General features: G+C 51.9%; 3 protein-coding genes across 3 annotated transcripts in view; all 3 read right to left on the bottom strand.

The window, feature by feature from the left end:
- Nucleotides 1-14,957, bottom strand: part of TRAP1 (TNF receptor associated protein 1) — a 32,581-nt gene extending 17,624 nt beyond the window's left edge. The window contains exons 1-4 of the mRNA XM_074322708.2: nt 14,805-14,957; nt 2,749-2,913; nt 1,782-1,864; nt 505-645 (exon numbers count right to left, since the gene is read on the bottom strand). Of these exons, the coding sequence (XP_074178809.2) occupies nt 505-645; nt 1,782-1,864; nt 2,749-2,913; nt 14,805-14,880 (465 nt within the window). The 5' untranslated portion in view covers nt 14,881-14,957. The remainder of the gene's footprint in view (nt 1-504; nt 646-1,781; nt 1,865-2,748; nt 2,914-14,804) is intronic.
- A 1,149-nt stretch (nt 14,958-16,106) lies between these two features.
- On the bottom strand, nt 16,107-20,449 carry LOC141569452 (CREB-binding protein-like). The gene is given in 6 exon segments (XM_088801505.1): nt 16,107-17,028; nt 17,030-17,786; nt 17,789-18,326; nt 19,113-19,201; nt 19,267-19,670; nt 20,316-20,449. Coding segments are annotated over 6 exon segments (2,061 nt in total). The 3' UTR covers nt 16,107-16,889.
- Nucleotides 20,450-21,186: 737 nt separating this feature from the next.
- The window catches only part of LOC109442785 (CREB-binding protein-like), a 30,864-nt gene continuing 26,078 nt past the window's right edge, over nt 21,187-25,972 (bottom strand). Inside the window, 4 exon segments of the mRNA XM_088801503.1 lie at nt 21,187-22,418; nt 22,421-23,665; nt 24,360-24,668; nt 24,671-25,949. Of these exon segments, the coding sequence (XP_088657629.1) occupies nt 22,138-22,418; nt 22,421-23,665; nt 24,360-24,668; nt 24,671-25,949 (3,114 nt within the window). The 3' untranslated portion in view covers nt 21,187-22,137.

The raw sequence follows: 25,972 nt of genomic DNA, 5'->3' as shown, positions 1-25,972 counted from the left end.
TTTCTCTAGGGCCCATCAGCTCCAAGCCGCTGTCTTTCAATCTAGTTGTGGAGGTTGCAGCTCAGCTCCAAGTCCAGTTGCCATTTACATCTTTAGTTGCAGGGGGCGCAGCCCACCATCCCATGTGGGAATTGAACCGGCAACCTTGTTGTTGAGAGCTCGCGCTCTAACCAACTGAGCCACCCAGCTGACCCTCTGGAAGCTCAGCGGCAGCTCACTGGCCCATGTGCGAATCAAACCAGTAACCCTGTTGTTCAGAGCTCAAGCTCTAACCAACTGAGCAACCCGGGCACCCCTAAAACAAGAGTTATTTTAACAGTAAAGATGGTCAGCACGTCATTTGGGGCCTAGAGACGTAACAAAACGGCAGTTCCATCTCCTCTGTCCCAGCGTGCGTGTGGAGAGGGCTGCTGCCCATGGGCCCTGCCTGGTCACCTCTGTGACTAGTGCTGACACCAGAACGAGGCAGGGATGCGTGCTGCCTGAGGACACAGGAGGCGGTACCTGGATCGTGATGGTGCCTTTCTCAGCATCGGTCTGCAAGTGAATCTCCATTTCTGGCAGCGTTTGGCCTTCAGACACCAGCTTGTGACGCAGTTTTTCCAAGGCGTCACTGGCATTGGAAATCAGCTCCCGTATAAACACCTACATAAATGGAAATAAAATGCTAACACTGCAGGATCTGTTTGGTTAACAGCATTTGCAGCAACTGCTAAAAGTCAGGGAGAATTTTTAACCGTAAAGACTTTCCACTCTACTGAAAGGCAGTTTCTCCAGGGCAGGTCAGGGAATGGTTCAAGGCGATCACTTCTCCCTGGCACGCTTTGTGTAGCAAACGCTGACTCTATTGTTCCCTCCCGAAAAATCAAGCCTGAAGTTAGGTGTCAATCTGTTCAGTAAACTCAAACTTTAAAAAGAACACTGTGAGAAACTACTTCTTTCCCAACTCTTACAAAATATTTCCCAAACGTCTCTTTCTCCTACTCCATGAAAAAGGACTCTCTGGCTTCCTTTAGTCTGTGGGACCATCAAAAACCAGACCTACCCTGTTCAGGAGGAAAAAAGGCCACGGTCGCATTTACCTGCCAGTGTCTGAAAAGCACCTTTACCTCAAACAGGCCTTCCACCTACAGTGAGACCAGCACACAGGTAAGAGAGGGGAGGAAGTGGGCTGATCTGACCCCAAGGGAACAAGAGCTGGCTGTCAGAGGGATACGTGAATATAGTAATATTAAATGGAACCTGGAAATACTTCCTGAAAAGTCCCTTTTAACTTTGGAATTTGGTGCTTGCATTCTAGCAATAATGAGCACAGAAACATCGATGGCTCATTTGTCCTCTGCTTTTTCCACAGCCTTCACCCCCAGATGAGTTTTCATCTCCTCCAAGAGGACCGTGGTAGCCCCTCCCTGCTCTGCTCCCGAGGGCACGGGGATCTTCCTCTTCCAGCGTGATACCCACTAGACTATGGGTGGTTATGCCCCCATAGAAAGGAACCTCAAAAGGGTCCCTGCACCAATGTCTGGGGACTTTAAAATTACCAGCAAAATTCATGAATTCCCAGCGTCAATCTGGCTCAAAGAATCATCTGGATATATTTATGTAGGAAACCCAAATAGATTTTGGTGAAAATACTCCTGCTGGTAGCTAAACTCAGGACCTGCCCAAATGCAATGCGTTTTCACAGCTAACATACTATCTGGCGTGGCCCCAGAACAGTATCAACACAGTTTTGCCAAAAGAAACCTTGCTAGTGCTGGAGTGATTAATAGGTACTACACCTCTTTCTCTGAGTACAAGGAACGGGCAACAATGTCCAGAAGCTTCTTTGTCTCCGCCTGGAACTCATGTTTGGAAACGGAACCTAGTAATGAATCACAGACACAACCAATAAATTTCTGTTTTCGTGCAAGACTACGTTAGGTAACATTCAAAAAAAGTTTATGGTAATGAGTTTTAAACATTTTTCAAAGGAGTGAACAAAAAAGAAAGAAACCAACTCTCTGGGGCTCTCAGGCAGGAGGTTTAAGAGCAAAACAAACCCAGTGGTTCCCCTCTCTCTCCACAGAGAGGGGTGAAGGGGAGCACAGCTCTCACCCGCCTCCGGCCAACGAGGCCGCATGCCTGGGTTCTGGGAGCCTCACGGGACTGCGGAGGCCGGCACTTCCCAAAGTGTCCGGTCCTGAGAACCAAGCTGGTTCCAACAGCCAGAAGCCAGATTTTACTCCTTAGAACAGTGGTTTCTAAATTGATTATTTAGAAAGCAAAACAACAAGAAAACCTCACTCTCTACTTAACGTACACATCACAGAATCTACCGTTGTCTCATTTGAAAGCCAGAACTGTACCCACTTTGGGACCGGCTCGAGACTGCTTCTCGCTACTTCTTAGGACTGAAAGGACAACTATAGCGTGCGCTCCCGCGTTGGCAGGGCCAATGCTGACTTTCCGTCCTCTTCCATGATTATTAGCAGATGTGCTATGAATCACCACTTAGAAGGTGGCCCGCCGCGAACTCACTCGTGACCAGCAGAGGGGGCAAGACACACCAGGCTGGAAGTCAGAAGTTCCTTGGGAAGACGGAAGCGCAGGATGCGTTCATTGTTTTGGGGAACCCTCCCTCCAGCCGAGACCTTCCTGCGTCTGAAGTGAGCGGATGGCTCCATCAATCATTGCTTCTACCTCAAAAACCTGCTCTGGAGAGGCAGCCACAGCTAAGCCTTCCCAGACGGCAGCGCGGCCACGCACCCTGCACGGTCTCCGTGCTGCTGATGATGGAGTGAAGGGACCCCTCCTCGGGGTTCTCAGCAGCCTGTGAGCTGAATGGCCGGCCAACGAGGAAGCTGGAAGCCAGGTTTCGCCTGGGGCTTCTGCACTGGACTGGGGCCCTCCAAGGACATAGAGCTGGCTTTCCTGAAAAGACAAACATGCACAAAGGAGAGTTACCAGGAAAAGGATACCACATTTGTTCGTTCACAGACATATTTGCTAACATCCTCACATATGTCCAATACTAAGAAAGTACCAGAACTCAGGCAAAGCAGCCAGGGCCACCTGATGCCACTTCCCACGGTGAGATCTCGTATAAACTCCCCAAAACTCAAACATCCCTCACCCCTCAATGCCCACTGTCCCCACAGGAGCCTGAATAACGACAGCCCAGCCTAACTTACTGTGTAACTGCCATGAAAAAAAAATGGAGAAAAAAATATGGCCCTAAAAGGGATCCAAATTTTTAAATATTAATATTCTGTCTCATCATCTTCTAAAGAATCTTTGTTGATTCTTTTTCTTCCTTTTTCTGTCCCAAACTCAGTTTTTTAAAACGGGTGTAAAAACTGAAAACCAGCAAGTGATCTCTTCTCCCCGTAACCAGGAAGGGGAGTCACAGTCTCTCACGTTTGTTTTCTGTTACCTGCTCAGCAGAGAGGACCCAGGAACCATTGCGAGGGAAGGCAGGAAACCTGTCCATTTGACACTGCTGCCCGCAGCCTGGCTGACAGACACATCCTCTGCCTTCACGTGCTACAAACACATGCAGGACCGACCCTGCACCCGGCAGGAACCAACTTTCCTAGCAGCCCCTCGGGACAGTGGCACGCACCAACTCCAGACCGACCGCCAGCCTGGGGACCGGCCTCGGTGAGTACGTGGCTTCACGCCCGATGCTTTCAAGGGTACAGGTCAGACATGCAAGCCCCTCCGCGGGCGAGTCTAGACGTCACTGAACTGTGCTTGTCTGGTGTGGACTACACATGCGGACCAGACAGAAAGGAGTGATTCAGGATGCCCAGAAATACCCTGATGCTTTTGAAACTCAACAGAGTGACTTCTACAGGCCCACGAGGTGTAAAAACTTGCCTTTTCATTAAGCGTATCCTGTATTTATAAATAACATGACGTTAGCCTTTATCTCTGGGCAGAATACCTTAAAAACATCTATCCCAACTCAGAAAACACTCAATGTCCAAACAGTCTAAAGACCTAATTCTCTGCCTAACTGCAGTGTTCACTTTATCCATACAGCTGAAAACCAAGAAACAAAACCAGGGTATTTCTTCCGGTATTTAGAGGGTTGGGCGAACAGCACCAGGCCAGGGGTGCTGACGCCCCTGTGCTCCCAGCCGGCCCCCTGGCACAAGGAGACCGTAGGTGAGCTCCCACGTGGCCTTCCCACCGGGGACAGCGCTCAGACACATCTGGAGACACACGCAGGCTCTCCGCCAAAGGTGGGGGTCCCTGGGCGTTAAAGCACGTTAGCGATCAGGGACGAAAGCAGTGAGCGGGATAAAGGAGAGAAGTTTGAGGGAAGTCAGACCCAGGTTCACCTCAGAATGAGATCTAGATGCGAGTTCTACAAAGAACACTGCGCCTCCAGGCGAACTGACAGGAGGGTAAGGGTCTGGGCCACCAGGAGGAGGAGGATGGAGTCCTGCAGGAGAGAAGAGCAGCCGTGGCCGTCACAGACTGGCCGGGTGCTGCCATCTCCACGTGAGCAGCCTCCACAGATGCTGGAAGCACCTCACACATTCTCTCATCTTCTCCTCCTCCTAGCACGTGCCCCCGGCTGCCACACGAATGGACAGAGGTGCGGCCTTCTGGGGTCTTCCTCCAGCAGCGACACGCACGAACACTTCCCCGGTCCCTGCCCCACCTCCAGCCCCGCGGTCCTCCCGTCTAGTCCCTTCTCCCTGACGCCTTCGAGCTTAGTCTCTGGAAGTTCTATTCTCTCTGGTCCATCCCTCAAATCCTACATATTCTTCTGACACCAACTCATTTCCCCCGTTTAGGAGAACTTATTCCTGAACGCAGCCTCGGCAGCTCTAAACGCTTCGGCGGGTATTCCAGACCCTCCACCAAACCACCCCCCAAACCACCGGAAACCTACCTCTTCTGGAAGCCCCAGCCCAACACCCCTCATGCCCCTTGTATGGTCACCAACACTGGGGTGCCCTCACCCCTCTCTCCCTACACCGTCAAGCTTGGTCTTGTCACATAGGGAGCGCTTCCTAAATCCCTGTTCACACCCTCCCGAAACATTAGACAACACATTACACCCTCAAGAAGAGATGCTGAGTTTCCTTGTTGGTGAATTTTGTTCGGAGTAAACTGCCCCTGGTCCACTCCATTTGCATAAAAGCAGCAGAATTTACTCAACTGGTCCTTTACCTCACTTCCTGTCCCACCGTGTTCTGCTAACAGTCCTTTCCTTGCCATCTGTCGTTTGGTCCCTCAGAAAAGAACAGGGTGCATTCCTCCATTGCCCCTCTCAGCTAAAAAAACCCATCTCTACCCCGAAGGAAACCAGAAATCATGTGAAAACAAAAATTCAGAGGCTAAATATATGGTGATGGAAGAACTGACTCTGGGTGGTGAACACACAATGGGATTTATAGATGACGTATTACAGAATTGTACACCTGAAATCTATGTAATTTTACTAACAATTGTCACCCCAATAAATTAAAAAAAAATTCAGAGGCTAATGGCTCAGTATTTTGAGACCCCCCTAAACTACCTGTTCTAAACCCCCAGATGACAGTGGGGTATGTGCTTGATTTATGGCCGGTATACTTTTCGTATTCCCAGTCTTGCACATATAAATATTTTAATCAGGAACGCATCATAGAGGTCATTCCAAATCAGTACATACAGAGCTGCTGCTTCTTTTTAACAAACAAGGAACATTCCACTATAATAGAAAAGTATTCAACTAGTGCTCAATCGATGGATGTTTAAACTGCGCCCAGGCTTGGGCTGTTAAAAATAATGCTCCAAAGTGCTAGAGAGTTATCTACTGTTTGCTATCCTTCATGTGAGACAGACGGGAATCCAGGAAAATATCTATGTTTCTGCTCATCTGCAAAAGAAACAGGAAGCATAAGCCAGAAACGAATGAGATCGTCTTCGTTTCCTGGGGCTGCTGTAACCAAGTCCCACAAACCAGGTGGAAGAAACAACAGATTTATTCTCTCTCAGTGGTGGGGCCAGAGGCCGAGATCACGGTTTTGGAAGGGCTGATCCTCCTGGCTCTGAGGCAGAGTCCGGCCATGCCTCCCCCCCAGCTCCTGGTGTTGCCGGCCATCCTTGATGTCCTTGGCTCGGTCCCATCTCCGCCTCTGTCATCACAGTCTTCTCTTTCCTGTGCATATATCCTCTGTATCTAAATTTCCCTCTTCTTATAAGGACACCAGTTACCATAGATTTGGGGCTCACGTGAACACAATATGACTTCATCTTAACTGACCACACCTGCAAAGACTCTATTCCAAATGAGGTCACATTCACAGATTCTAGGAGTTAGGACCTGAATGGATCTTTTTGGGGCACACGATTCAAACATTAGAAACTGGTTGCTTGCAAGGAGTGTGTCAGTTTCCCGTGGCTGCTTGGCAAAGCACCACAGACTGGGCAGCTTAAACAACAGAAACATATCATCTCACAGTTCTGGAGGCAAGAAGTCCAAAAGCAAAGTGTTGGCAGGGCTGGTTCCTTCCGAGGCTGCGAGCCAGAATCTGTGAGCCTCTCTCGCTGCTTCTGAAGCCTCAGGTGGCTCCTCGGCTTGTGGGTGGCCCTCTTCTCCCTGTGTCATCATCTCGTCTTCTCACTATTTGTGTCTATCTCTGTGTCCCAATTCCCCCTTTTTATAAGGACAGTCACACTGGATTAGCATCCACCCTAAAGACCTCATCTCAACTTGATTATCTGCAAAGGCCCTGTTTCCAAATAAGGTCACACTCGCAGGTCTGGGGATTATGACTTCAAGATCTTTTTTTGGGGGGGGGGCACAATTCAACCCATACGGGTGTGTGGGGACAGGATGGAAAGAATAAGGGACGGGGAACTGGGAAGCAGAGCTGAGGGGAATGTGACATTTCTGAGGATACCTTTTTGCAGATCTCTGACTCTCATAACCATGGTAATGATTCACATACCTAAAAACTAAATAATTAAGAGCAACCAGGGTGTGTGTGGAACATCAAATGAAACACAAACAGTAACAACCGTGCAAAGCTGCATCACGAACCACCTAACCACCCTGGAAGAAGAATCAGCCTAAGGAACTTCAGAACATACTATTCTGACTGTATATTGTGACGCGAACCTCCAAAGGGAATGCATACAATTTCTGCAGTGGAATTGTCAGCAATCCTGAAACGGCTCTAGGACATATTAAGAGCAAGTGCCTGTGAATCCTGGCTCAGGAGAAAAGTTACAAATAAGGAGAAGGGAGGCCGAGAAGAACCGTGTAACTGGAGGCAACTGGAGGCACAGTGTGAACTCATGATTCTTCAAATACACACAAATCGAACGTACACGTCCAAGATGTTGCGGTCCATGTATGTGTGTGAATGCACATACATGTATGTCCTAGGCCTGCCCACTCACAGGCCCAGAGGCGGCGACACCCTGGTAGCCCTGAGCACACCTGGCACCAAAGAGAACGACAGTTTCGAAACTGCCCACTCGAAAGTCCCAGGTCCCCAAAAGCACTTTCGTCCTGGGCAAACCGGGGTGGGTGGTCACCTTCCCTGGCACCATTTGGTCCGTAAACATCATTCTCCAATGAAAGGAACCAGGGCCACTGGAGAACACACACTTGTGGTGTCAGAAAGTGATGAAGGACTCAGGAACGAAGGGGCACGCCAAGAGGACACAGGCTGCACACGGAAGGTGCTCCCGACGGCAAAATCTAGGACAAGCTGAGCAACAAAATACTAAGGTAATGGACTGTAAACCGACTAATAAAACAGACATTTACGAGTCCATAGTTAAATAAATAATAAATAAAGGGAGGGAGAAAGGACCTCTTTCTTACAGAATTGCAATTAATAACTGATAAGGAATGACGGAAATAGACAATCACCTAACAGTTGTGACAGGTATAAATTGTTGACGGATGTTTAAACGTCCACCAGAAGCAGAATATTTGCATAATCTCAAAGCATCCCCCACAAGACACTTACTGACTTTAAAGCAAAAAACAGAAGTTTACTATAGAGAAAGAGGCAGATACCCCGTAACTAAGTCAATACCCTGCAACGTCTGGTGTGGTGAGAGGGCACGGCCTCCCTTCTGTCGTGTTGCCAAAAATGTATCTCCATCTAATCATAAGGAAACATCAGACAAACCCAAATTGAGGGACCTCCTATAAAATTAACCGGCCACAACAAAAAGGAAACAAAAAATCTGGCCAGTACTATTCAAAGGCATCAGGATCCCAGAGAAACAGACTGAGGAACCTCACAGACTGGAGGAGACACAACTGCGCAGTGGAGGACCCTGGACCAGAAAAAGGACCTCGGCAGGAATACTGGCGAAATGCGAATCAGATCAGCAGATTCCTAAATAGTGTTGTATCGGTGTTATTTCAGTTGTCAATAGCTGTACCACGGTTATGTAAGATATCGTCAGGGGAAACTTGGTGAAGGGGAGGGGAACCCAGAGTACTATTTTTGTCACATTCTCTGTAGAGTATGAAGTTATTTCAAAATAAAATGTTTCAAAATAAAAAAAGAGTGCTTTAAGGATATTCTTGTACATGTGCCATTTCATTTATGCACAATCTACATCTCGGCAAACATCTAGAAGTGGAATCAGCAGGTCCAAGGTTACGTCCAGTTTAAACTGTGGTGGACGCTGCCCAGTTGCCCTGCAGAGGACTGGACCAGTTCCCATCCCCCCGGCAGCACGTGAATGTGGGCACCACCCCACACTCCTGCCAACACAGTGTTGTTAGGAGACTTTTGAATCTTAGTCTGTCAGTCAGGTAAAAATTTCACCGTAGTTTTCATTTACATTTCTCTTATTATGAGCAAGATTCAGCATCTATCCATATTTTTTAAATATTCCTTGTCAATGGGCTGTTGATATCCTCTGATCATCATTCTACTTACATTTTCCATCTTTTTCTTATTGATTTGTAAGAGCTCTTTATGTATTAAGAAACTTAGTCTTGCCTATAAAGCCTTTCCTCACTCCAAGATTAAACCAGTTTCCCATGTTTTATTTTTCCTATTCCTTTTGTTTTATCCCCACTTAGTACTCAGTATTGTTTATAATGGGACTCTTGTAAGTCCTCATGGTTTGGAAAAGGGAAAAAATAAGCAATCTATATTTCCAATCAGGACTCCAAGACTTTCCAACATAATTGCAAGATTACATTAGTCAAGAGCACCTAATTAAGAGCAGATGCGATTTCAGGTTAACAGAACTTTCTACAATGACTTTAAGAATAAACCAATAATGCAATAAATCTGCCTGAACCAGATACAAACACACTCTCTGCACAGTATCTGTCTTCATGTTTCCTCTACATCCTATGGGGAAACCACAAACCTCAGTGTCAGGCTACAATGTCTCAGTGTTAATCTATTTGGTGGTTTGGGGTCACACAAAATGGGAAGCACCAGTAATTCAAATTTCACAACACACACACACACACACCAGAGTTCATGCTCTTTCCTCTACCTGCAACCACATCCCATCTTTCACCTGAGCTGCTTCAGGACCCCGCGTGGGGCCCTATCTTCCATCCGCATCCTGTCCCGAGTTCACAGTAATCTCTCCCTACTATGAATTCAGAGCACTTCTTTTCTGTGCTGCTCATTTAAAGCTGCTGCTATAATCCAGCTTGTGGCATTTCTTGTATTTCTTGTACGCATTCCTTTTTAGACAGAAAAGAGGAAGAAGAAAAGAAAGCTTGGGGGCACGAGCAGGAGCCTGGCCACAAGCTTCAGCCCCAGTCACTTTAAACTTGCAAAGAGAGATGCACACACAGCCTCTCAGAACTTCGCCTGAGTAAGCAGAGGAGCTCCCGGTGGTGCTGCCTGGGGGGTGGGGTGGGGGGGTGATTGGGGGGGGCTGGATCTCCTCACAGGCCACCTGGAGGGGTATGTAAATCCAAGCTGGAGCCAGGCCTGGAGGTATGAAGCAGCTGCTTCAAGAGGGCAGGGCCTGGCAGGCCCAGCCCAACTCAATCAATAACCCCCCCCCACCGCCCAGTTTAGGCCCCCTCTTTGGCACTGTGCTCCCGTTCACACCAGTTCATCTTCACCAGCTCAGATGAAGTGAGAGATGCCAACAGGACTGCACAGAATTTCTTCCAGGAGCAATTTTCCGACAGTACTTCTGGAAACTGTTCACGGCAGCAGGAAACAGCCTGAGCCCAGTGGAAGCCGATTGGGCCGAATTGGTCAAGATTACAAAATGCATATAACCCTCTAATCTGGCAATTCCATTTGGGGACTTTATGCTACGGATACACCTGAACCTGTACAGAAAGACATGAAAGGCCATACACCGTAACATCATAACACTGTATATAACAACAAATGCCTGGAAACACCTAAATGTCCCTCTACAAAGGACAATTGCTTGCTTCCCAACCAGCAATTACTATTAGTATGTGGCTACTAAAACAAAAAACAAAATCAAAAAACGAAGGAACTCTCTGTGCTAATAAAGCAAGCTCTCCAAGATCTAGTAAAGGAAGAACAGAATACAGAAAAACGTATGTCCTTGTGGAAGACGTACACTGGTCTCTATACTCACTGTCTTCATGTAAACACTGACAGGACATACAAGCAACTAATAATCGTGACAACCTATAAGGGTGGGAGTGGAGGAGAGGGGTACTGCGCTGAGAGCAAGACTTCTCACTGGATACCTTTTTAGTCAAATACTTAATTACTCAAAACAATAATTAAACTCTAAAAACAAAGTGGATGTCACAAAAGGGCTAGGCTCTGCCACCGACTGTCAATGTTGGGGTGACATGAAGGCCCAAACAGACCAGATGAGGATCTAGTCTCTGGGGTCAGGGGTTAATGAGCTGGCTGGGGGTCACCAGTAGAGGATTAGTAAATAAATTACATATATATAATGGAATGCTCTGACACATAGACAGGTAAGGCGAATGTGTGTGTACACATACACGTAAATTATTCTCATAAGCCAAGCATATCTCCGTGAGAACACCCAAGAAACTGGCAAAGGGCGCTACCACCAGAAAGAGAACTGGTATCTGGGGGTAGCAGTGAGCGAGAGGTGCTTCTCACAGCACACACCTTTGTGGCTTCTGAATTTCATGCTATGTATATCAATAACCTATTTACAAAATAACTTATTTATAAAAATTGGCCAATTACAAAACACACTAAAAAAATGTACTGTGGACATAAAACACGTTTACAAAGGGATATAAAAAGTTTGGGTAAACGTCCTTGAATAGGAAGAGTAAATATTTAAAGATGTCAATTCTCTAATTTAGTCTGTATTTTTTTACATGATTCCAACGAAAACTCAAACGGGATTTTTTTTTGACCTATGCAAGCTAATTCTAAAATTTATATGGAAAAATAAGTGTGCATAAATAACCAAGAATTTTTTGCAAACCCTGAGAAAATACTATTATCAAATATTAAAGCACATTAATTTCAAGCTACAGTATTAAAATTAATTTCCTCCCTCGCTTATTAAACCAAAACAAATTCACCTTTGCCCTGTTTACAACCTGGTGTTTGACAGGGGCGGGGAGAAAAATGTTTATTTTCCTACACTGTTTTCTCATCAACCTGTCTTTCCCCCCTCTTCCTTCAAACTTCATTCCTCTCTTCTTGCCCAGCGGTAGAAAAACACTTGGAGATTTTTCTTTTGTCTTAGTTCTGGCCAACCACTCAGCCGGTAACTAATAAGGCCTTTGTTATTGTATTACCTGTGGGTGGTTTGATCTGCTGCAGATGGCTCAGATAACTCAGCCCCCCTCCTTTCTCCCTCCTCCCCCACAACCAAGCATCTCATGCCCTCATGCTAAAGGCCCACCTGGTACCCTAAGCCCCAGCACCACGGTTTATACAGATGACAATGCCACTCAAAGTCTAAGCAGTTAAGGACTGAAGCCTGTATCATCACATCCTATCAGCAGTATAAATAGCTGTTTCACAGATAAGATTGAAATCTCACCAGCAAGTGCTACTCCTCTCCTCCTCCCAAAAAGAGCCTGGAAATATCAGAAATTTGCCTGAATTCTTACGAAGGCTGCAGCACAGAGAAATTAAACAGTATCCCAAAGTGAGAGCAGAGGGAAGAAGCAAAATAAATCAATAAATAACTAAAAGTACTGAATGTGAGGTTTCGGCCAGCCAGGGCAAGGGGGGGTTCATTTTGGGAAATAAACAAATTTGCAATGCTTGAATTTTCTTTAGAGGTGAATTCTCTTATAACCATATTCTTTTCCCACATTGTATATTTTCTTGGCTAAATTCACCCATCACTCAATCCATCCTAACCACTGTGCCTTCACACTTATCCACATAGTTGACAATGTCAAGGGCATGTGCAATACAGAAGGCTTCCAAGAACAGGTTCTGTATCTTAGATTCCGGCAAAAGAATGCTTGAACCACTGCAACAGAAGTTGCAGCAGAGGACACAGATTATTAAGGAAAAGAGATGAAAAAAACAGACAACAAAATTTGGCTGGCCTGAAAACTGACATATGTTCACAACGGAAGGAACACTACGTGATACAAAGAATGAACTACAAACACACAATCAAAACATTTTAAAACATGAATAAGAGGGAAAAAACTAAACCTCCAGAGAAAGGGAAAGAAAAAATCAAGTCAGCTATTAAAGAAACAAGAATCAAATGGATAATAATTGCTCATCTGTAATAAGGGTGCTAGAAGACAACAGACCAATATCATTACTCTTTGAAGGAAAATTATTTTGTCCTGGAATGCAATACCCAGCCAAACCACTATCCAAGTACAAGGGCAAAATAAAAATCTTTCTAGACACTTTTTCTGCAAAACACATACAAGGATATACTCTGATAAAACAATGCTTGAGCCCTTTCATCAAAAGATACAAGCAACAGTGTCACAACTCAGTTGTCTTGCAGTCTGTGGTCATATAGAATAGTCATGCAACAGTAACTTGACACATCCGCCAGCCAATAAGCAACAAAGAGGGGACAGAACCTTAATTGCTGGGCTCAGGAAGTTTCTAAAGTCGCGCATGTGCATTAGTTAAAAGAGCTGCCCTATAGTTAACTTTCTCATTGTCATAGTAAAAAAAAACACTCTCCTAGGCGGAGACCGAGTGTGCTAATGAGACGTGCAACACAGGAAGTAGCACGTGGGTACACTGCGCAGGCAGTGCACGACCCGCTTCTACATACTTTAGGAGAGGGAAATGAGAAGAGAAAGGAGTGGCCCTCAAGAGCGTCTAAAACCTTGGTACCTGTCAACCTCCCGGAGCCACATCCATTCTCTTTCAGAGCGCGCTCCCTTCGTGCATCAGGCTTTCATTTTAATAAACCTTTCTCTCCACAAAACCCTGTTGCCACTCTCTTGATTTCTATCCTTAGAGTGGGAAGGGCCCCTATGCCGGTAACACTCTTATCCATTACATTAGTCCATGATATTTTTAAAAATCATGGTTAAAAAAGACTACACCAAAATTTAAAACGCAGGTAACAGAAAAAAGAGTGAAAGCTATTAAAAGTTAATTCACAGAAGATATACAAATGGCCATTAAACAAATGAAAACATTCTTAATAGTATCCATGCAAATGTAAATAAACAAGAAATAGTGTATAAACCATGGTTTTGGAAAGAGGTAACAGCCAGTGTTGAAGAAGATACCCTGATACATAGGTCGAGTCTCATTCACTGCTAATGGGAACATGATGATAAAACCTTTTTGGACAGTCATTTGGTAACATCAGCCTAATATTTCTAATATGCACACGCTCTGAACCACCAATTCTAAAACTTGAATTCTCTAATTCTAAAGAAATATACATGTGCACAAAGATTTAAATAGTCTCCCTTTCTACACAGCCTTGTAATAACCAGGGAAAAAACCCGGAAATTATCTTTATTATGTCCATTAACAGGACAACGTTAACTAAATAAATGCTGGTATGTCCATAGTATAGGATACTATGCAGCCACTGGAAAGCCGTAGACCGGAGCATACTGACGAAAAGATGTGTAAGCCAGGCTGGGAATTTTAAAAAAATTCTACAGCACAATGCATATATGGTTTAGGCCGTTTTACCCAAAGAGAGTCAGATACGTCTATTTATATGTGTTAACTGTGCTGAGCCTGGAAGAAAAGCCAACGCATTCACCCGTGGATACTTCCGAGCGGACAGTGAGAACGCAGGCTACTGTCACTCTTTTTTTCAACATTTCAGCACCTACCAACCCCAGGCCCAGGGGACATGACGGTTAACCACACAAGAGCCCACCGGCTGCACGAGTGCCCAGGGCGCCGGTTCTCCGTTTGATTCGTTGCTGTGTGTCATGTCGGGCGGAGTGGACACTCAGGTTTGCGTCGAGTGAACAAGTGGCTAATGCATCACACGTGTATAAAAACACCTTGGTGGCGAGGAGAAAGAAAAGCGCAACTAGGGACTTAAGTGTTCACCCTGAAGTCCGTTGCGAGCGCACACGCACCCTCGGCTTTCACTCCGCGAAACTGCCTTTGGCTCCAGCAGCGGAGCCCGCGACCCCTCCGCCTCACCCCAGCCCCAGGAGAAGCTCCTGTCGTGGTCACACACGCCGGGGTTCCGCCGCGTTGCCTCCTGGGAACACCCGGGCAGCGCGGAGCTAAGGCAGGTGGGACCACGACGCACCGAGCGCTCGGCGTTCGCCGCGCGTTTGGCACGTAAATCTCAGTCTCCCACGCCGCGCGAAGGGTGCCTTTCCCGCGTCTACACAGAAGACGAAACGGGCTCAGTCTCGGGGGCCGCGCATACCCGCCCCGGCCCGCCGGTCAGGCCTCCCTCACCTCCCGAGGCGACAGCTAGCGCGGGCGCCCGCAGGCGACGTCCCCACAGCACGAGCGCCCGCACCTCGCGCGCCATATCCTTCCTCCCGAGCGTCCAGCGCTACCGCGCATGCCGGGGGCGTGGCCTCTCGGGCGCGGGGCAGTGACGTCACAGCGCGCGCCGGGCCGTGCGGTCCGCTGCCTGCGCCGGCGGGTGGGCGGGGCCTCCGTGACCTTCTGCCTCGTTGTCAAGGGCGACAGGCCGGGCGCGCAGCCGCCCAGACACTCCCAGGCAGCTGGGCCTCGTTTTGTGCATCCCTCACAAGGGGGGGTTTGAAAGCGCGGCTCCCGGGTAGAAACGATATCTCTGGGGCCTTTATAAGCCCCCGGACGCCCGTCCAGACGGTTGGAAGTCAGTCTCTTCCAACTGAGGCAGGCCCAAGAGCTAAAAGGAGTGAAAGGGAGGACATGCAGGCCGGGCTGGGGCTGGAGGCCGGGCTGACTGGCCACATACTTGGCCGTGCGCTGTTTGATGAAAGCTGCCATCAACTGCGGGTTTGACTTGAGGCTGTTGAGCACCTGCTGCTGCTGCTGCTTCCGGGACCTGGGCGACTTCTGGGTCCGCAGCAGGTCCTGCAGGGCGCCGGGCGAGATGCTCCGCGGCGGCTGCACACTGGGCATCCGCGACCCGGCCACGGCAGGCTGGGCCTGCGTGGACATCACCGGCCTGGGCATGCCCGGCATCGGCTGCTGCTGGGGGATGGGCGCCTGTTGCCACTGCCCGGGCAGCAGGTTGGGCATGACGGGCCCACTGACCTGGCTGGGCCGGGGCACGTTCAGGCCAACGGGGGCCATCTGGCTCACCGGGGTCACCATGCGCGTGCGGCCCCAGGGCATGCCATTGTTGATGTTCACCTGGTAAAGGTGCTGCTGCTGCTGGGCCTAACCCTCGATCTGCGGGGCCGCCTCCACTGCTGCGGGTGGGAGCTGGGCAGGGGGCGGCGGGGCTGGCACCTGGTTGGTGGGCTTCCCGGAGGACACCGTGGTGGGGGGCTCAGTCCGGGCCACGCTGGGGAAGCTGTCTGGTGGCATGCTCACAGGCGAGGGCTGGGGCTGGGCGGTGGGCTGTGGTGTCTGGGGCGTGCTGGGCTGCTGCGTGGGGGTCCCGGGTGGTGCTGAGTTAGGGGAAGGCAGACTCTGCTGAGGCACGTTGCAGGTGTCCATGATGGCCATCCGTCAGCGCATGAGCTGCGCTGTTGCGACCTGCACAACACAAGCCGTGGGAAGGCGAGGGTTAAACTATAATAAAGAGACAGACTCATATACAGTTAAATCACAGAGGACCAAGGGACTCGCAGCCTCAAGAGACTGGAGCCCCGAATCGGGTCACTGACAGTATTTATTGATTAAAAACAATGAGCATCACATGATTAGAGGCAGGGTCTGTGAAACTCTTACACCATTTTAAAAAAATGATTTCCAGACCCAATTATCTGTCGCAAAGCAGCCGAAGCATGTCATCCCAAAATGACTAAGGTGCGGTATGCACCACCCTGGGGGAGAGTCTCTCTCGGTGAAAGTGTCCCATAAGCTGAGCAGTAAGAGCTACATCTTATCGCTCTAATGGGCCTCTCTCACAATAAGGTGAGAGGGAGTAGCAGAGGCAAGCAGCAGCTTCCCACAAGAACAGGAGGAAGGAGGGGCAAGGCTCCTTTTTATTATTTCTTATAGCAGCTCATTGGGGTCTCAACGGGGTCCCGTCTGGCTTGAGTTGTCCCTCCCGTGAGGAATCTTTGACCGCAGACCCGTCTCTTGACGACCAGATGGAAAGACTCAGGATATTATAAACTCAACCCCAGAAAGACACATTCCCACAACTTCTTTCCTTAGGGAAAGGTTGGGGGGGAAGGACGGCTAGGCTGCTGTGGGAGCACACTGCGCCTGCTGCAGGCGGTGCAGGATCTGCTGCTGGCGGAGCTTGTGTTTGACGCGGAGGCAGAACGGCACAGGGCATTTGTTTTCTTGGCAGTGTTTGGCATGGTAGCAGCAGACGGCGATGAGATGCTTGCACACCGGGCAGCCTCCTTTGGTCTTGCGCTTGGAGCCCTAGGTGTGTTGCACGACGTGCATCATCTTCTGGCAGGAAGGTAGCGGGCAGTTGGCGTTGCGGCACTGGCAGGTGAGCACCAGGGACTGGATGTGCCTTGGGTTCATGATGTTCAGGATCTGGCCTGCGGGTTCAGTCTCCCATTGCCTGCTGCTGCGGGGGCACGCCAAGCTGTGGCCCGCCGACTTGCATAGCGTTCAGGTTCTGCAGGCCAGGCTGGGGCTGCAGGCCAGGCTGGGGCAGCAGGCCAGGCTGGGCCTGGAGGCTGGGATGACTGGCCACATACTTGGCCGTGCGATCTTTGATGAAAGCTGTGATCACCTGCGGGTTTGACTTGAGGATTTTGAGCACCTGCTGCTGCTGCTGCTGCGGGGAGCTGGGCAACTTCAGGGTCTGCAGCAGGTCCCGCAGGACGCCGGGTGAGATGCTCCGCGGCGGCTGCACACTGGGCATCCGCGGCCCGGCAACAGCAGGCTGGGCCTGAGTGGACATCACGGGCCTGGGCAGGCCTGGCATCAGCTGCTGCTGGGGGATGGGTGCCTGCTGCCACTGCCCGGGCAGCAGGTTGGGCATGATGGGCCCACTGACCTGGCTGGGCCGGGGCACGTTCAGGCCAACGGGGGCCATCTGGCCCACCGGTGTCACCATGCCCGTGCGGCCCGGGGGCATGCCATTGTTGATATTCACCTGGTACAGGTGCTGCTGCTGCTGGTCCTCACCCTCGATCTGCGGGGCCGCCTCCACCGCTGCGGGTGGGGACTGGGTGTGGGGCGGCGGGGCCGGCACCTGGTTGGTGGGCTTCACAGTGGACACCATGGTGGGGGGTTGAGTCCGGGCCACGGTGGGAAAGCCGGCTGGTGACATGCTCACAGGAGAGGGCTGGGGTTGGCGGTGAGCTGTGGTGTCTGGGGCGTGCTGAGCTGCTGCGTGGGGGTCCCGGGCGGTGCTGAGGTAGGGGAAGGCAGATTCTGCTGAGGCACGTTGCGGGTGTTCACGTTGGCCATCCGTCGGCGCATGAGCTGCGCCTGCTGCAGGCGGTGCTGGATCTGCTGCTGGCGGAGCTTGTGTTTGATGTTGAGGCAGAACGGCACAGGGCATTTGTTTTCTTGGCAGTGTTTGGCATGGTAGCAGCAGAGGGCGATGAGCTGCTTGCACACCGGGCAGCTTCCGTTGGTCTTGCGCTTGCAGGCCTTGGTGTGCTGCACAACACGCTTCATCTTCTGGCAGGACGGCAGCGAGCACTTGGTGTTGTAGCACTGGCAGGCGTGCAACAGGGACTGGATGCAGCGCTGGATATTCAGGCGCCGCAACTCCTGCGGGCTCTTGGACTGTGGCTCACCCTGGCTGCCGCCCTCGTCGTCCAGGCCCAGCCCCTCCTTCACCATCTTGTGTGTGTGGCTCTTTGTGTTGTAGCAGTTGATGCAAAGGTCGTAGTCCTGTGGACAAGGAAAAGGCACAGGCCCGCGTCAGCACTCGGCCCAGCGTGAGCAGACATCCCAGCCGCCCCCCGAAAGCTTCTCTTCTGGGAACTACCCCAAAGCCCAGAAGGCTCTAGAGACGACAGGATCCACCTCCTCGCCCTGACCCCAGCCTCTTCCAGGGCCCCTCTGGCCCTTCCCCACCTGCTGTCTCACACTGTGAGCACACAGGCTCACGCACACACAGGGTGTGTGGCTCTGGGGCCGCCCAAGGCTCCTGGCTGTGTCGGTGGACCCTCTTTCCCTCCTTCCTCTGCCTTGTGGCAATGGCACCCAGCTACCCTGCCCCACGCCTGGCCTGGGAAGCCTGACAGTGAAGGAATGACTGAGGCTGTGCCCATTTCTTCCCAGGCGCCACGCGACTGTCCGAAGTACCACAGACCTGAGTTTATATACCGGCCCCCCACTCCCCAGGGTTGCTACTGGGTGCCCTCAGTGTGTCCCAGAGCTCTGCAGGGTGGCCCAGCAGGACGCTAGGGCTGAGAGGCCTTCACCATGAGGAAGGCCCTGGGCTCAAACCACAGAGACAAAATGCCCCCTGCCCAGCTTTCAAAAAGCCCCCTGCATCGGGAGACTGAGACAACGCGCAGAGAATGGAACCCTATGGGCAGCACTGATAAGAGTTTCATAGAAAAGACGTGAAACTCCCAGCGGTAGGGAGTGAGAGGCGGACAAGACAAAAGGAGGCTGGAGAAAGAGAAAATAAAGACAGAGGCATGACAGAGGCCCCGCTCTGTGCCCCACCCCGAGATCACAGAGCCACTCCTGCGGGGACTGTCCCAGACGCCGACACTGGCAGGCCGGGTGAGGACTGGATGGGAGTCTGTGACCATCTACGGGGTGGGGGGCCCACAGCAGCCTGGTTCACCCCATGAGAGAGACACAGCAGCGCCCCTACCTCCTGCGCCGTCTCCTTCCTCCCGAGCGATCAGCGCTTCCGCACACGCCCGGGGCGGGGCCTCTCTCAGGCGGGGCAGTGACGTCACAGTGCGCGCGCCGGGCCGTATGGTCCGCTGCCTGCGCCGGCGGTTGGGCGGGGCCTCCGTGGCACGCGTGGGATCGTCGTGCAGGCGGGCGGGACCTCCGTGACCTTCTGCCTCGTTGTCAAGGGCGACAGGCCGGGCGCGCAGCCGCCCCAGACACTCCCAGGAAGCTGGGCCTCGTTTTGTGCATCCCTCACAAGGGGGGGTTTGAAAGCCCGGCTCCCGGGCAGAAACAATGTCTCTGGGGTCTTTATAAGCCCCCGGCCGCCCGTCCAGACCGTTGGAAGTCAGTCTCTTCCAACCGAGGCAGGCCCAAGAGCTAAAAGGAGTGAAAGGGAGGATTCAGGCTTGACTTGTCTACACCAACACGCGAATCCTGGAGCCAACACCCACCAGCAAAACTGGGCCATTCGTTTCATTTCTCTTGCCCTGCTGGAGCTCAGAGTCTAGTTGGGGATTCAGACCGACTCCCTTTCTCACAGAGGACCGAGCCAGGTAAAATGCACATTCTCTGGCCTCGCCTCAAGTGGGGTCCAGGCAGCTCCTCAGATGATTGTGAGGCACACTAAAGCCTCACCGCCACGTTGTACTAAAACAGGGTCACTAGAGATTGTGACAGGAGCTGCAAAATACAGGAAGCAGGATAGTGTCCTCCTTGGGGCCTGGACATAGTTGGGGCGTTGGAGGGGACATTGTCAGGGAATGCTTCCAGGAGGAAGGGGTCAAGGGTGACCCCCAAGTTACAGCCTTAAGCAACTGAGGCGGAGGAGGACGTAAAAGAGGTGGGCAGATTTGGATGGAAGAGCTCCTCCTAGGAGACTTTTCTGAGCACCCTTTGCATCACTTCTGGGATCTGTATGCAGGAAGGGGGGTTGGGGGGAAAACTGCAGGAACCCTGTACTCTAGTTTTTGGGGGCGTAGTGGCTGACAGGAGGTGGATACGCGGCAAAGTGCTGTTTCTGACCCATTCGTGTCCCTAATTTTGTGGGTGAAGCCCTCCTGTGAGCACTGATGTGTGCAGCCGTCACTGAGCTGACCATCTCGGTCACTGGAAAGAGAATCTTCCAGGCCTTGGCTGAGCCCAGCTGCCACCCGCATGGCCACCAGGACCTCAGCCCCCGCCTCGCCTCTATGAGCAAACAACCAGAATCATGTCTTACAAAGAACAGACTCCAAAAATATATATAAATAAATAAAAACTTGAAACATTCTTACAGGGATCTTAAAGAACAGAATACATGTTAAAGACTTCAGTAATTTATATCAATTTTAAGCGGTACTTTCTATACCATGGGGAAAAAAACACATGCATAGTCCAAATAAAATGTGTGAAAACAGCATTTCCATAACAAAAAACCCCCGAACACTAAGTGTTAAGACCATGTACATGAATTCAAGGACCACCTTTTTGTCTGTTGCACACAGTTTATTTAACAATATGATATAAGAATGAGTTGGTACTTTACCATTCTATACAGTGATTGAATCTTCTTGAATTTTCTTATTTATAGTAATTATAGCACTTGCATGATTTACACTAGAATTGCTTTTCCTCATTTCAAGTTTCACATAGAAGAAAGAAAAGGACGCTTCTCTCTATTAACATCAGCGTGGTCTGAGAGAATCATCCCTATTTTTTGTCTAAAACCAGTTTTATCAGAGAAACAAAGCAACAATTTCTACATCTGCAAGACAAGAGTTTGGTTTAAGCCAGTACGTATAGATAGACGTGTGTGGGTGTGTACGTGTGCGCGCAGGAGCCGGCTCCTACCGTCCAGGGGTAATACTTGGAGAACGCCCACAGAGTTCACAGTGAAATAAATCTTCCCCCAACGTCGCATAGTTGTCGGGATACATTATAAGCTTGCATTATTTCACGAAACAGTTTCTGAATATTATTTTTCTTCTCACTTTTAAATATAAATGTTTAAAGTCTTGAAAATACTAATAAAAAATATGAATATACTGAACTTGTTTTTCCTGTTAAAAAAAGGCATGAGTCACCAGCAATGGCGACAAAAGAATCCAAACAAAGTCCCCTTCCCCCAAATCAGAAAACAAAACAAAAAAGCAAAAGAGACCAGATATTTAAATCAACTGGGTCATTTTATTTATTTATTTTTTGAAGATTTTCTTGGGGAAGGGGAACAGGACTTTATGGGGTAACAGTGTGTACTTCCAGGGCTTTTTTTCAAGTCAAGTTGTTGTCCTTTCAATCTTAGTTGTGGAGGGTGCCATTCAGTTTCCAGTCGTTGTCCTTTCAGTCTTAGTTGTGGAGGGCACAGCTCAGCTCCAGGTCCAGTTGCTGTTGTTAATTGCAGGGGGAACAGCCCACCATCCCTTGCGGGAGTCGAAACGGCAACTTGTGGTTGAGAGGACACCTTCCAACCAACTGAGCCATCCGGGAGGCAGCTCAGCTCAGCTCAAGGTGCGGTGTTCAATCTTAGTTGCAGGGGGCGGAGCCCACCATCCCTTGCGGGACTCCAGGAATTGAACTGGCAACCTTGTGGTTGAGAGCCCACTGGCCCATGTGGGAATCGAACCGGCAGCCTTCGGAGTTAGGAGCATGGAGCTCTAACCGCCTGAGCCACCGGGGCGGCCCTAAATCAACTGGTTCTTAACAAAAAATTATACTCTTTGTATTGTTTTTTTAAAACACAAATCTACCCTTCCATGGCTTGAAGTAGCAGTTCCATCTAGCAATAAAAAGAGCCTAGATGCCTGGATTTCACTACAAAAGGTCCAAGAACATGAAAGGGGGGAAAAAAAGTGATGCTCTCACAATGCTACAAACCCTCCACAAACTTTTCTAGGGTGTCTCCTGTGGTGTCGCCGACCAGGGACAGCTCACTGAACAGTGCACTCCGGTTGAGGGTGTTCAGCTGTGGGAGCACTGCACTCTGTTCGGGGTTTCCCAAGTGTCCCTGATCTACGGAGCTGGCCATGGTGACTGCAAGTCCTGGGTGGGGGGAACCAGTCTAGGGCGAGACACGGTGTGGCAAAGGCTGGGGCTGTATCCGTGGCGATGGGCTGGAATGTGGAGTCTGGGACTGGGGCCACGGAGATGGACAGGGGCCAGAGAGCGCACCTGGCTACTGAGGGACGTGGCCATCTGCTGGCTGGGGAGGTGCAAGGCCTGTGCCTGTCCTGTGAGCATGTGCTGCTGGGGGCTCACGGGGTTTGGCTGGCCCAGGGACCCAATCTGCTGCTTCATCTGCTGCTGCTGCATGGCTGGGGGGTAGCCTCCAGGTCCTTGAGGCAGCTGGAACTGGCCGTGCCCGGCCATGCCCGTGGCCGTGCCCGCACTGCCCTGCTGTTGCTGCTGCTGTTGCTGCTGCTGCCTCCGCAGCATCTCTCTGTACTGAAGGTTCATACTCGCCTTTCTGGGGTTGTGCCCTGGGTTCATGATCATGTTCAGGGCCTGGCCCTGCGGGTTCAGGCCTCCCATTGCCTACTGCTGCAGGGGCACGCCAGGCCGTGGGCCGCAGGCTTGCATGGCGTTCAGGTTCTGCAGGCCAGGCTGCTGGTGCAGGCCGGGCTGGGGCTGCAGGCCGGTCTGACTGGCCACATACTTGGCCATGTGCTGTTTGATGAAAGCTGCCATCAGCTGCGGGGTTGACTTGAGGATGTCGAGCACCTGCTGCTGCTGCTGCGGGGACCTGGGCGACTTCAGGGTCCGCAGCAGGTCCTGCAGGGCGCCAGGCGAGATGCTCCGCGGCGGCTGCACACTGGGCATCCGCGGCCCGGCCACGGCAGGTTGGGCCTGCATGGACATCACGGGCCTTGGCATGCCCGGCATCGGCTGCTGCTGGGGGATGGGTGCCTGCTGCCACTGCCCAGGCGGCAGGTTGGGCATGACGGGCCCACTGACCTGGCTGGGCCGGGGCACGTTCAGGCCAACGGGGGCCATCTGGCTCACCGGGGTCACCATGACCGAGCAGCCCGGGAACATGCCATTGTTGATGTTCACCCGGTGCAGGTGCTGCTGCTGCTGCTGGGCCTCGCGCTTGATCTGCGGGGCTGCCTCCACCGCTGCGGGTGGGGGCTGGACGGGTGGGGGGGGCAGGACCGGCACCTGGTTGGTGGGCTTTCCGGTGGATGCCGTGGTGGGGGGCTGAGTCCGGGCCACGCTGGGGAAGCCGGCTGGTGACATGCTCTTAGGCGAGGGCTGGGGCTGGGCAGGGGGCTGTGGTGTCTGGGGCGTGCTGGGCTGCTGTGTGGGGGTCCCGGGTGGTGCTGAGGTAGGGGAAGGCAGACTCTGCTGAGGCACGTTGCAGGTGTCCATGATGGCCATCCGTCAGCGCATGAGCTGCGCTGCTGCAACCTGCACAACCCAAACCGTGGGAAGGCGAGGGAGGCGGCGAGGGTTAAACTATAATAAAGAGACAGAGACTCATATACAGTTAAATCACAGAGGACCAAGGGACTCGCAGCCTCAAGAGACTGGAGCCCCGAATCGGGTCACTGACAGTATTTATTGATTACAAACAAAGCGCATCACATGATTAGAGGCAGGGTCTGTGAAACTCTTACATCATTTCAAAAAAATGATTTCAATACCCATTTGTCCTAAAGCAGCCTAAGCATGTCGTCCCAAAATGACTAAGGTGCGGTATGCACCACCCTGGGGGAGAGTCGCTCTCGGTGAAAGTGTCCCATGAGCTGAGCAGTAAGAGCTACATCTTATCGCTCTAATGGGCCTCTCTCACAGTAAGGTGAGAGGGAGTAGCAGAGGCCAGCAGCAGCTTCCCACAAGAACAGGAGGAAGGAGGGGCAAGGCTCCTTTTTATTATTTCTTATAGCAGCTCATTGGGGTCTCAACGGGGTCCCGTCTGGCTTGAGTTGTCCCTCCCGTGAGGAATCTTTGACCGCAGACCCGTCTCTTGACGACCAGATGGAAAGACTCAGGATATTATAAACTCAACCCCAGAAAGGCACAATCCCGCAACTTCTTCTTTCCTTAGGGAAAGGTTGAGGGGGACAGACGGCTAGGCTGCTGTGGGAGCACACTGCGCCTGCTGCAGGCGGTGCAGGATCTGCTGCTGGCGGAGCTTGTGTTTGATGTTGAGGCAGAACGGCACAGGGCATTTGTTTTCTTGGCAGTGTTTGGCATGGTAGCAGCAGACGGCGATGAGATGCTTGCACACCGGGCAGCCTCCGTTGGTCTTGTGCTTGCAGCCCTTGGTGTGCCCCACGACGCGCTTCATCTTTTGGCAGGAAGGCAGCGGGCAGTTGGCGTTGCGGCACTGGCAGGCGAGCACCAGGGACTGGATGTGCCTTGGGTTCATGATGTTCAGGACCTGGCCCTGCGGGTTCAGCCTCCCATTGCCTGCTGCTGCGGGGGCACGCCAGGCCGTGGGCCGCCGACTTGCATGGCGTTCAGGTTCTGCAGGCCGGGCTGGGGCTGCAGGCCGGGCTGGGCCTGTAGGCCGGGCTGACTGGCCGCATACTTGGCCGTGCGATGTTTGATGAAAGCTGCCATCAGCTGCGGGTTTGACTTGAGGATATTGAGCACCTGCTGCTGCTGCTGCGGGGACCTGGGCGACTTCAGGGTCCGCAGCAGGTCCTGCAGGGCGCCGGGCGAGATGCTCCGCGGCGGCTGCACACTGGGCATCCGCGGCCCGGCCACGGAAGGCTGGGCCTGCGTGGATATCACGGGCCTGGGCAGGCCCGGCATCGGCTGCTGCTGGGGGATGGGCGCCTGCTGCCACTGCCCAGGCGGCAGGTTGGGCATGACGGGCCCACTGACCTGGCTGGGCCGGGGCACGTTCAGGCCAACGGGGGCCATCTGGCTCACCGGGGTCACCATGCCCGTGCGGCCCGGGGGCATGCCATTGTTGATGTTCACCCGGTACAGGTGCTGCTGCTGCTGGGCCTCACCCTCGATCTGCCGGGCCGACTCCACTCCTGCGGGTGGGAGCTGGGCGGGGGGCAGCGGGGCCCGCACCTGTTTGGTGGGCTTCCCGGTGGACGCCGTGGTGGGGGGCTGAGTCTGGGCCACGGAAGGGAAGCCGGCTAGTGACACACTCACAGGCGAGGGCTGGGGCTGGGCGGTGGGCTGTGGTGTCTGGGGCATGCTGGGCTGCTGCGTGGGGGTCCCGGGCGGTGCTGAGGTAGGGGAAGGCAGACTCTGCTGAGGCACGTTGCGGGTGTTCATGGTGGCCTTCTGACGACGGATGAGCTGCGCCTGCTGCAGGCGGTGCTGGATCTGCTGCTGGCGGAGCTTGTGTTTGATGTTGAGGCAGAACGGCACAGGGCATTTGTTTTCTTGGCAGTGTTTGCAGTGGTAACAGCAGAGGGCGATGAGCTGCTTGCACACCGGGCAGCCTCCGTTGGTCCTGCGCTTGCAATCCTTGGTGTGTCCCACGACGCGCTTCATCTTCTGGCAGGACGGCAGCGAGCAGTTGGCTTTGCGGCACTGGCAGGCGTGCACCAGGGACTGGATGCAGCGCTGGAGATTCAGGCGCCGCAACTCCTGCGGGCTCTTGGACTGCGGTTCACCCTGGCTGCCGCCCTCGTCGTCCAGGCCCAGCCCCTCCTTCACCATCTTGTGTGTGTGGCTCTTTGTGTTGTAGCAGTTGATGCAAAGGTCGTAGTCCTGTGGACAAGGAAAAGGCACAG

Source organism: Rhinolophus sinicus, chromosome 10 (genome assembly GCF_057876585.1).
Source record: "Rhinolophus sinicus isolate RSI-liver-muscle chromosome 10, RSI-T2T, whole genome shotgun sequence".
Classification (NCBI taxonomy): Eukaryota; Metazoa; Chordata; class Mammalia; order Chiroptera; family Rhinolophidae; genus Rhinolophus; species Rhinolophus sinicus.
This window is presented reverse-complemented; position numbering and strand designations above follow the sequence as displayed.